Below are 12,979 nucleotides of genomic sequence, written 5' to 3' on the forward strand. Positions count from 1 at the left end.
CTCCAGCTGGCCAATAAGATAAGGCTGGTTATTCTGTTTATGTGCCTACAACTTATACAACACCACCTCTCTGAATTCTGGGACGTTTATCTGTCAACAAATGTATGTGATTTAGTTTGGTCAGGCTGTAATGCTGTGGAGAGGCTGCTGTCTCACAGTAATGAATCCATCCTCCATCCTGACGCACACACACACACACACAGCGTCCCGGATGGGTGAAATAGCCTCATATCAATCAAGTACATTGATTTTCTTCTCTTTTGGAGAGGAAAGGGCTTTAATACCACAAGTGCTCTCGAAATATCTCTCTCTCTCGCCTTTGATGGTGTTGATGATCAAATCAGGTGACCATTGTATACTACTTTGATCAGGACGCCATCTGTGTGTGTGTGTGTGTGTGTGTGTATCTTGCTTGTTGAAAGTTGCTTAAAATCCCCCTTCAAAAATCACATTTCATAAATAAAGTAAAGGTAAATAAAATCTGGCAAATGTAAAAAAAGACTTCCTTTTTCACAGCAAGGAATGCATATTGCATATTGAAGAAATTATCACTTTAAGTATCACAAATTAATCTACATATATAGAACATTTATATTTTCACAAGGAAACTTAAGTTAAGTTTTTGCACAATTAAGCATATTTTCCACTGTATTTTCACATTTCATAAAGTGATATTAAAAATCATTTTGAAAATATTATAATATTAAGTAGCATATATTATAAAAAAATAAATATAATTCTATTTTTCTCCATTAAGCATTCTTTCACCATATTTTCATATTTCATAAAATCTTTTCATAGCAAAAATATATTATTGAATATACTGAAAAGCTTATAGTTTTATAAGTACAAATAAATATAATGATATATATTTAAAAAGAAAATTAAGATGTTTTTCCACTGATTTTATTTACAAAAAATTTTAATATGGTGGAAAATGTCAGTGAAATTTTAAAAATATTACATCTAATTAAAATCATATAATATTAAGTAGTATTTATATGGCAAATAAAGATGCATTTGCACAGTTAAACATATTTTCCACCATATTTTCATAACATAATCATATAAATATGGATTGGTCAAAAATTGTGTATAAAACATAACATACAAACACATTACAATAATGAGTATGGGATTTTTTATTATATTATATAATGAGAACCTGATCATCTTGATCAAGTTGGTTAGATTTATTAGACCACCTTAAATATACTGTTGTGTTTTAGTGTCTACTACATGTATTGTGATTCTGATTATATGAGCGTGTGCAGCACTACAATATGAAGCCCAACCCAGAGGCAGAAGGGCGAGGGTGGGGGCAGTATGGGGGTCTTGGGGCCGAAGCATTAATAAGACAGCTGGGGGAAAAAGAGTGTATTCCACAGAGCTCTGTTCCAGACAAGGATTAAATCCTACTGCAGTGTTATTCACGCCCCATTTTCACTTTCCTGATAAAGGTTACAGTGATACAGTCTCTGCACTGGCTACCTATTAAGTTCCGTATCATTTACAAAATATTATTACTTGCCTATAAGGCCCTAAATGGTTTAGCTTCTGCGTACCTAACTTGTCTTCTACCACACCACAATCCAACCTGCTCCCTAAGGTCACAAAACTCTGGATTTTGGTAGTACCTAGGATAGCAAAGTCCACTAAAGGAGGTAGAGCTTTTTCACATTTGGCTCCCAAACTCTGGAATAGCCTTCCTGATAACGTTCGGAGTTCAGACACACTCTGTTTGAATCTAGATTAAAGACACATCTCTTTAGTCAAGCATTCACATAATGCATCTTATAATCTTGTACTGCAGTTATATCTGATCAAATGTACATTATTATTATTCTTTAGCTTGGGTTGAACAAATCATTTTTGCTTAGATGGAAAAGCAGCTACGCTAATCATGTCTCTATTTGTTTCTCTGTTTCTGTAACTAGGAATTACAGAATCTTCAGTCTGGATCCAACCCTTAAATGATGACCGAACACCTGAGAAAAGATAATGCCAACCCCTCAGAGGACCTCAGAGGATGCCAACGCTCAGACAGCATACAGAATTACCAAATTTTGCCACAATTTAAATATATTACAGCTCTACAGGAAACTTAATTTCCTGTAGAGCTGCTTTGCAACGATTTGTATCGTAAAAAGCGCTATACAAATCAACTTGAATAAAGGTTAGCATGGCTGCTGTTACCCCCCCCCATCCCCCCCCCCCCCCGTCCTCCGTCTCCTCCACCCCTACGAGCAGAATAATATGGGTTCCGTGGCTTTTTGGCCCCGCCTGGCGCAGATAAGGCAAAGCAAGGCCCTGGGCTCCGCTTTCATCTGCCAACGCTCGCTACTAAAATAGCTCCAGTGGCAGCCGCAGTAACAGCACGACAGCAACGTGCCTGAGCTTCATACCGGCGGAGCTGCAAGCGCAGTGGCCAACGGACGGACGGCTGGTGCGTGTCACAGGGCAAGAGCCAACAGCTGTATAGACTGGTGGATAAACCAACCAGATGGCCCATAGTGCGATAGTGAACGGCATGTGGATTAGAACTCATTAAGTGACCAAATTACGTGCGGCAGACATGCAACACACTGATCTCAAAGCAGACAATGAGGTCAGAGGGGAATGGGAAACGCAATCCTCTTAAAGTCACGGGTGGTCTGGACTTTGGAATACCGCGGTCTAATCCGAACCTCGACTGTAAATTCAAACAGAATTCTTCAGGATTACAACATCTAGACTCACCCTGCGGGAGGCCGTCCCACACCTCCAGCCAGTCGTACTTGCACTCGCCCTCCGAGCCCTGCAAGGGGTCGTACTCCAGGTCAAAAGTGAGGAAGGTGAGGGTGACGTCCATGTGAGGAGGGACGATGATGATAAAGGTGCACTCCAGATTGTGGGGGTATTTGTCAGGGAAGCCGGGCGACTCGATCACGCCTGACGGAATGGTGAAGTTTCTGGAACAGTCGGAGCCTGGAGGGAGAGAAATCAGAAAATATGTGAAGACAGCAGCTGAAACACACCGTTATGTGCATGTGTGAGACATGACGCTTTTGTATTGACCGAAACGTCGGAGAGTGGACTTGTTCTAGAGGGGCTGGCTATTAATGTATTGTGAATATATGTTGTTTAAATCTAGGTCAATTGTTTATTTTTCAGATACGTTTTTATTCAGGAATCCAAATGTTGTTCTTAAGATGTGTCATATTTATTGTTTCCCCAGTCAAAATAAGAATATTTTCAACAGGAATTTGCGCAATCAGGAATTTTGTGAGAGGGCGAAAGATTTCCCCAAGCAGATTTTTCAAAAAGTTCTAATTAGTCACATGGATTTGCACACTTACTGACAGTAAGCTACTTGGTTTTAAAGTGACTTCTGTTTGAGCTGTGCTTCATGCATTGCTACACTATTGACAATGCACCTTTTTTGCTGATGTGAAACTTTGCAAATTCTGCTGGGTCAATTTTTTGAGCTTTACAATATAAATCACCAAACAATTTAACTGTATGGAAAAGAACAGCATGGACATTCTGCTAAACATCTCCTTTTGTGTTTCACAAGAGGAAGAATATCACAATGCTTTGGAACAATGGGTAAATAATGACAGGATTTGCATCGTCTAGGTAAATCCCTATCCCTTTAAGGCCGTCTAGTAAACCTTTATAGTTTCAAGCTGGTTTTAAGCCTGTGCTGGATAGTGCTTGGCTTTGTATCACAGAGTTAATGTTCCTTGTATGCTAACACATGCACAGTCATGCTTCACCTTCAGCCGTGACACACGTTCTACACACCAGCCTTTGACACGATGCATGGCACGTTCATGTGTAACGCCACCTTTTCAGAGGGCTGCAGAGTCACACTGCTCATACTAATGCACCGAAGGGCAAACAAATGCTCACATGCAGTCAAGCCCATGAAACCCCATGATATTCTTCCTGTAATCTCAAAGGATCTCCATTTGAGGAAGTGCCGCTCGCATTATTTCAAAAATAAAAGCACAGACGAGAGAGAAAGTAAGAGAAATAGTTTGAGGAGCTGTTGACAGGGGCTGTGAGGGTAAAACATCAACGGATCAGAGAGCAAACGCTCAGTGATCTGTGACTCTTAACTCTTCAATAACTCAAATGCTTTAACTATTTCTGTGCTCACATAGCAGCTCTGTGGGAACTGGGAATGACAACTGTGCTTCACACAACCTCATATCACCTATACTGGGACTGATTTCGTCTTTCAATACTGTCATATTGATACACAAATAGTCCCGTTTCAAAATTGGTAGAGCACTATTTAAAGCACTAGAGCTGGAGACTGCAGTATAATGTCTGTGGCCTTAATGACAGGTCAGTGACCCCATGTGGACGGGTTCAGACCTGCTCGAGACTCACAAACATGCTCACTCATGCTCTCATGCACAAGAGTCAGCAGAGATTGATGTGGCAGTTTAGAGATACATTTTGAGGTCAAAAGGAAGTGAGTTCAAAACTCTCCCCAGTAGCCTTTTTAACAAACCAAAAAGCAAATGTGGCATGCAAAAAAGTGTATTTTGTCCAAAGTAAACAAGCCAAACCTCGAACCCTGGGTGGAACTCCATTCCGTCCCAATTTTATTTATTTAATTGTTTATTACTATTTAATAATTTATTTTTAAGAATTATTAAAAATATATATTTATTTTAAAATTATTGGTGTTTTAAAACTTTATTTGTATTATTATCAGAAATGTGAATTTTCTTTTGTCACTGTATTTAGTTTTCCTCCATGCCCTGACAATCTAATACAACAAACATTTATTTTCAAAATTGCAGCTTTATCTCTCACTATTTTGGCTTTATATCTTGTAATTGTGATTTTATATCACAGTGTGATTTTATTTTATTTTAAGTGCATTTCTGTAGCTCAAACATTTATGGATGGCGCTAGGGATTTCCCAGGGAATACAAGGACTGATGGAAATGCACATATATATATATATATATATATATATATACCTTGAATGCAACGTCGCAAGTCGCTTTGAATGAAATATTTGTTTTAAACTTCGGCTCACAATTTCACAAAGGCGGTAACTGGCTTTCATTGAGTTTGATGGTGACAGCTGCGTTAATCACATATTTTTAGGGAGGCTAATATGATAGACAAGGGGGCCTGGAGCCTTCTTAAATAGGGTGTAGAATCACCTCTGCTCGTGCACTTGCTCAGTGCGGGCAGCACACAGGAAACCAGGGTCTGTCTGGCACCTGAGCAGCTGAGAGAGAGACGGGTCCCAGAGAGACAGCAGGCCAGGGTTAATGTTACACCCTCCTGCACTAATACAGCACACTACATCTGTTCAAGGCCTGCGTGTGTATCTCTCTCTGTGTGTGTGTGGGTGTGTGTGTGTGTGTGTGTGTGTGTGTGTGTGTGTGTGAATGTGTCGGACTCACATCCTTGGCAAATGGTCATGCATTTCCACTAGCACCTGCCTGTACACGTCACATGTTTAAATGTTGTTTCTCTCTAAGACACATGCACTCTCTTTCCTTATTGTTTCTCCCATCTCCAGTGATCAGCGATATAAATAACTCATTACATACAGCATATTTATCTAGGTAAAATCACAGCTCTGAAATAATTCCCAGCACATCTTGAAACAATGACAAAGACTGATCCAGCAGTAGTATCCCTGTCCACAGCCCGAAAATACACTCTAATGCTCAAAAAACCTCTACAACCAAAAGAACAACATTGTTTTTTGTTTAAAAAAACTATTTAGGGGTTAATTTTCAAAGAAAAGAAAAGATATCTATGCATAAAACAGCTTCTCTCTAGCTAAGCAAAATGTTACATTTTGCAAAGTGTACTTGCAAGAGAGTTTGTACCCGTTATTTCTTAAAACGGTCTAGTGACACGTTAGCATTTTAGACTTACTTCCTTATTCTTCTTTTGGAACTGGGAATCAAATTAATTTCTAACAATTTTTTCATCACAGATGTGTGTATACTTTTTATTTTAAAGATTATATGTATATTATTTTGAAGAAAGTATTTTTGACCAATGTATAATTAGTTATTTATTTCACTTTATTTGTATCATTAATTGAAAATTTATTCAATTTGTGAAGTTTCTTTTCTTTTTCTTTTTCCCCTGACACTTTAATACCACACATTTGCGTGAAAACATCCAGACTGGCACGTTCCCCCATTACTGGGTCAGATGTGCTGTCACACGCCTTCACCCTGCAGTGGTGACATTATGCTTTACTACAGCTTGTTTCTCAGACAGGCTGTCTGTATGCGAGTATATCTGTGCGTATGAGAGCCTGCCAGTCACGCTCTGACCCCTCGTACTCACGCCACCTCAGACGGGCAGACAGTATGCCAGACCCCCGCTGAGCTGCTGCTGTACTGGGCTGCAGTATGCATGAGTGACCCCGCGCCATCAGCCTTTTTGTTGGCTCTCATTAATTCATGTTTGTGAGCATGGTAAAAACAGCCAGCCTGCAGAAAGATGGGGAACTCTCCCCCACCCCTCCTCCAGCAAGGGAAAGCTGCATCTGGGCCGCGCGTTGGAGGCTTAGCGCCGGGATTGGCGTGCGTGGCTGGGTCTGTCTGTGGCCAGAGGGAAATGGGGGGCTGTTATTAAGGAACGTTGCTGGGTAGAATAGGAATGTTTGTCATGGATGAGTGAATGGTGTGTGTGTGTGTGTGTGTGTGTGTAAGAGAGATTACAATAATATATGTGTGACATACTGTACATGAGCAATGATGCAGATGTTGGGAACGCTTGGATGCTTATGAATATGTGTATAGGGATTCCTGGCTTTTAGAATGTCCTTTGCACTTTAGCAAAGTTTGCCATAATCTTTAAAGGAGCAGTTGGCTCAGAAATTAAAATTTGCTCAGTATTTACTCACCCTTGTGTCTCTCCAAACCTGTACAATGTTTTTTTTCCATGGACAAAACACAAAGAGAGAAATGTCACACTCTCCTTTTTCCACAACAACAACGATTTAAAGTGACCATGTCTGTCTATTAAAAAAATAATAAAAAATACTAAAAAAGCCATTATGGCTTGTGCATCATATTCCAAGCTCTGCATAGACAACTGATAGTTTAAAAGCAAATACCATTCAAAGGTTCGGGGTTTGAAAGATATCTCTTAGGCTCACCAAGCTGGAATTTATTTGATCAAAAATACAATAAAACAAGTAGTAATGTGAAATATTAATAAATATTAAATATATAAACTATTATTAAAATAACTGTTTTCTATGAATATATTTTAAAATGTAATTTATTCCTGTGATGACAAACCTGAATTTTCAGCAGTCACATGATCCTCAAGAAACATTTCTTAACAAATCTTATCTAATCTTATCGACACTGAAAACAGCTGTGCTTAAATATTTTTGTGGAAATGGTGAAACATTTTTTAAGGATTCTTGAATAGAAAGTTCAGATAAACAATTTATTTAAAATATAAATCTTTTGTTATATTATAAAAAGTCCTCACAATTTAATTCATCCTTGTTTAAAAAAGTTTTTTTTTTTTTTTTTTTTTTTTTTATCTTCTTCCTTACAACAAAAAATTAAACATTTCATGGCTCTGACCTGATTGGTGAACATACCAGAGCTTCAAAACATCTGTAGGGCTGTATCTCTATCCATTAGCCCTTGATAATTCTGTAGAATGGATGCAGTCACTACTAGATGAGCATCACTGTGACTCTAGGGCAGTTGTGTTGTGAGCTGTAATTGGTTATTCTAGAACTCCACTGATGAAGATCTGATTGGCTGAGATATTTTATATTGTAACTGTGGCAACAGAATCATGTGGTTAAGTGTATAGTTGAGTAAACTAAGTGCTTACTATGAATGAGGTTCAGATATGTAAGGTCACTGGGCTTTCTAACACTCTGAATGCAGCAACTAAACAGCATAATAAGGATGCCTGATGTTGACCATTTGAAAACAACTGTCTGGTTTGGGGTGTTTTCCCATGAGTACTTCCTACTGCGCACATTAATTCTGCAAGATAGGAGCTGGCCAAAGCTTCAGACAGCTGAAGAAATAACACATCATTTTGCTCTCAAGGGCAGGGGCTGAAATCCCCACGCGTGGTGGTACAGGTAGCTGTTGGGCAGCTCAAGGGGCGACAAGATACTGATTTCCTGATGTGTGCAGCAGGAGGTGAGGTATCGATGCAGGGTTTCTAACCAGCAGGCTGTGCAGCACAAGGCGGACACACCTCCAGGCTGTGTATTTACCCAAGATCCCTATCGCTGCTAGAGAAAACTGCCCTGGCCACGCCAGGACATGTCCAGTACACTCACCAATATAAATAAACAACACTTGCACTCAGGGATTCTGGGATGGTTTCAACTGCTGCTGCTGTTTCCTTTCCATTTTCCCCTCTCTTTTACAAAATGTTCTTTCTTTAATTCATTAATATGCATTTATAATAAACATACATGTATACATATGTATTTATATAATATACATACACAAATACTGCATTTTTTTATCAAAAAATATTGTTAAAAATAATATTTTAAATATTAAAAAATATTTTAAAATGTAATTTATTCTGTGATGACAACGCTGAATTTTCAGCATCATTACTCCAGTCTTCAGTGTCGCATGATTCTTCAGAATTCTTCATTGTAATATGATGGTTTGACACTCAAGAAACATTGCTTATTATTATCAATTTTAAAAACAGTTTTTTTGTGTGTGTAGAAAATCTGTTTTCAGGAATATTTGATGAATTAAAAAGTTCAAAAGAACAACATTATATTTGAAAAATAAATATTTTGTAATGTTATAAATATCTTAATTTTTTAATGGTATATTTATAAATGTAAAACATGTTTTAACCATTTATCAAAATTTAAGTGCTGTGCATCAGAACAGGTGCGTTACTGACAAAATTAGGCATTAATGATAAAAAGAATCTTCATATAACACCAGAATTATAGACAAACACACTTTTTCAAATTAATCAAAATTCAGTCCAAAAAAATCTCTTTGTCTTTGTATTTGAACACGCACACATCCACACACATACTCCCACACATTTTTACACGCATCCTCTGAGTATAATGAGATCTTGTTAATGCCATGGCAACTGCGAGCTTCCACACGCCAACGGGTCTCATCATTATTGCTTGTTTATGATTAAAAAAAACCTGCGACCTGCCGTTGTTATAGCGTTCATCACTGTCTCCCTTCGTACCTCTGCTCCACGTTAGCCAGGTTGCTATGGAGCTCTCACACTATCAGATCACACTCAACGGATTGTGTCATCACTTCCTCCGTAAAGCAGGAGGTGTGGGGCCTCTGTTCACGATAAAGCGTTCACTGATATCTCACTAGTGAGTGAGTTTAGCTTGTCATCCATCTGGTGGATCTCATTAAGGACTTGCTTTTGTGTTTTGGTCCCTAAGATGAAACTGCCCCTCTTCTGTAAACCTGAACCCACCAACTGCACACTGCTAACTGGTCATTTCCGAACAATGCCTTCCTCCAGCTTCATGACAGCTGCTCTGCATGGGTTGTCCCAGTGCACTACTGTGGGGAACTAAAAGGAAAGACCATCACACATGTTGTGTTAGTAACCCCAGCTACCCTGCCCCAGCCGGCCTCAGGGGAGGGTAGATCAGGAGTCAATTAAAGAGGCATTCTCGGAATGCTTTCAGAAGGTTGAAAAGGGAACAAGGGATGTCTCCACAACTGCTTATTTTGCCCGCCAGCAGCCGCCTTGATCTGAATTTGTGCCGGTGCGTGTAGACCAGGCTCCGTGAAGGAGAGAGATATCGTACAGTGCAAGAAGGCATCAGAGGTCAGCTACAGTAAAACTGGCTGTTCAGAGAGCGTTCACACAAACAGTAGTAGGGACAAAACAACCCAAAATGATTTCACTGCAAAAAAGATATTTTTAGCAGCAAAAACTTATTAGGTCTCAAAATGGAGACGCGTTTAGCTGTATATGCGTAAATTTTGTATTGTATAGGCGTTTTGTCCAGTTGGAACCAGTGTTTTGGGACAGCGAGACCGCTATTTTTTGAAACCGGCTCCCAGAGTGGATGAATCTGAAAACGAAGCCCTTGTGTTTTCATGTGTAGGACGAATCCGTATATTTTGTGAAGCGATGATGTCATCAGCCCACGTCTCGCCCCTAGTCAGACACCTCTACGTTTCGTAACAGCAACAACAACATGAACAAACACTGAACGATTGTCTTTTTAATAACTAACATTAACACAGATTAATAAATGTATTCTTCCATGTTCGTTTGTATACCGCACGCAAGCTTTATGCGCATAGTCAAAGTCTTCTTCTCCGTTTTTAGTGTATCTCTGTGGCAGAATTACAGCGCCACATGTTGGTCTGGCATGTATACTACATCGTACGCAGATATTTCTTGAGACGAGGGGAAAAAAAGATTGGATAGGGAAAGCTCTAGCTTCGTGGAGACGTAGCATAAATATGTAGAAATATATAAACTACAATTTTAGATTGACTTTTCAAAATTGCATAGCATACACAATATGTATATACTCATCCAACCACTTATCTTCCATCTATCTACCTATCCATTTACCCATTTATCTATACATCCACCCATCCATCCAAACTTCAAGGTTGACTTTCTTACTTTTTTTACAGCTTTTCTCTCAAAACTTTCAAACAAGACTCAAGGAAAAATTTAAAGGCTGTCTAGATAAACTTTGCTTTTGTAGTTAAAAATTACAGTTATGAAGTTCAGTTATTTTGATTTTACTTTCTTACATTCACATTCAAATTGCAATTATGCAACCTGTTTGCTGCCTAAATTTAAATGAAAGACCTGAATTGAATTTGAAAGGCATTCTGAATTCAATTCTGAATGGTGCATAACCTTCCTACGACCTCCAACTATAAAACCACTCTAAAGGAGATTATAGTGACCTACTGCATTTGATCCAATAACCAATCGCAGCTTTTCCCTCCAATCCATAAAAGCCATTTGGAACTTGTCATAAATGGCAATCCTGTCTTCCTGCTTCTGAATTCCCCAATCAGAGCCTTTCCCTCCAATTTACAAACGTGAAGCTACACCTCTACACAACAAGTAATAAAAATGGCGGGCTGTCAATGACACCATGCTGACCAATGGGGACTCTTCCCTCCGACTGACAAAAGCCAATCAACACTTCTCAGGCAGGTGGGATTTGACACATAGAAGCCCATGCTGCAAGGAGTGGTGGGTAGATAAAGGAAGAGGTGAGGTACGTGTTTCCTGTGTGAAAGGAAGAATTTGTGATACGTGTTAAGAGAGACACAGAAATCCTGCTTTCTTTACAGGCTCAGTGGACCCACATGAACTCTACCCACACTCTAAATGCTTTGTTAGTACAAGCGCTATAGAAGACAGGAGTCTAACAGAAGACTCCTGCTTAAAGCACACAGGAGAGATGCGTAAACAGCAGGCGAGGCTTTGACACTGCGTTGTTTTTGATAAACTACATCCTGCCGGGTAGCACATGCTTACCTGTCTTATAGATTTCATAGCGCAGCGAAAACCCTGCCCCCTGGTGGGCATAGTCAGAGACGAATTTGATGTGCAGAACGGGGCCTGAAGAGATGATCGCAGGGGGTGCGATGTTACTGCAGTGTCTCCCCAACAGATCAGCACTCTCCGAGTTCCCATCCCGGATCTCAATGAAGTCATACCTATGGAGAAGGCCAAACACAGAGACGTTTATACAAGAGGTCAAGGGCATTAGGCAACCGTTAAATTGAAATGTTCCCCAAGCTGTGCGAATAGCTAAATGGGAATAGGTACCAGATTGTGTGCTAGAAACACTGTCCGATACCAATGATTATTTTCATGTTATGGCACTGATAAACCATACTATTGTGTCTAAATAAATTAAAAATAAAACCCTAAGAATTAAAATCAGTCATTTTATCTGCTACATAAATGAAAGTGATGATATGAAAAATGAAACTTTCACATCTAAGATTACTTTTAGTGTTTGTAAATTATGTTATAGCTTTTTAAATGGCTATGCATGATTAAATATCTGATCTATACCCAATATTAACTAATAAAAAAAAAAAAAATGATCTCTAATATTGGTAGCAATATTTTGTGCATACCCAATATGAAGGCAGTAAACCATAATAGTTCCTCACAGAAAGCAATTAAAAGATATTTGCATGACTGTAAACACATTAGATAGAACACAGTGTTAAAGGTCTGTCGGTTCTGCCACTGCTACATAATGAGTTTGATCTTTTCTTGTTTAGTTTTTTTTCCCCCCTGTCAGCTCTCAAGATATGAACAACCTTGCCAGAAGAAATTACAATGGGATTGTGGTTAAAAGGTGTTTGATCTCAATTAAATATGAAACTATGTCAATTATACACACCTAACATGTTCTGCCTGTTACTAAATAGATTCTTCCTCTGAAAAGCTTTTAAAATTTGACCTGATGGCAGGTAAATTAAAAACAGCTCCAGAATGAGTAAAAGAAATAAATAAAAAGACAGCCAATAAAAGGTGTATTATCTCTCGGTTGAAAATCTTTTTAAAATAACACATCAGACAGAAGTGATTCTGGGTCCAGCAGTCAGGCAGCGAGGGTAAAAAGCGCTGCTACTTAGCACAGTGCTGTCGTGTTAATAAGGCTGAGGTTTATGTAGCTGTACAAGCAGAAGAGCGTGACTCCACACAGCAAGCTGTGCCTCATTTAACCACCAAATCAGCAAGCCTGTGGACCCTCCGAACATCTGTACCCTTCAGCGCTAGAGAGTCATTGTCTAAAACACTGCTCCAACTCAAGAGACAAGGGACAGAGAAATCAATGAGCCTCGACTTGAAGAAACTATGCTTTCTCTGACATATTTATTCAGCGTATTCCTAGAGGACAAATGCATTGCTCTGTCATAGTTTGGGAGACTTAATGGAGTTCTCAGTTGTGATTCATTGACGTGCCGACTCAAATCTCATAGGTTTCTCG

The 12,979-nt window shown here is 39.1% G+C and overlaps 1 protein-coding gene across 2 annotated transcripts in view; it reads right to left on the reverse strand.

Annotated features, from left to right (window-relative positions):
• The window catches only part of nrp2b (neuropilin 2b), a 69,229-nt gene that overhangs the window by 38,707 nt on the left and 17,543 nt on the right, over positions 1–12,979 (reverse strand). For both annotated transcript variants that reach the window (XM_079427540.1, XM_079427541.1), the window contains exons 3-4: positions 11,506–11,687; positions 2,740–2,967 (exon numbers count right to left, since the gene is read on the reverse strand). In XM_079427540.1, the coding sequence (XP_079283666.1) occupies positions 2,740–2,967; positions 11,506–11,687 (410 nt within the window). The remainder of the gene's footprint in view (positions 1–2,739; positions 2,968–11,505; positions 11,688–12,979) is intronic.

This window comes from Barbus barbus (genome assembly GCF_936440315.1).
Source record: "Barbus barbus genome assembly, chromosome: 10".
Taxonomy (NCBI): Eukaryota; Metazoa; Chordata; class Actinopteri; order Cypriniformes; family Cyprinidae; genus Barbus; species Barbus barbus.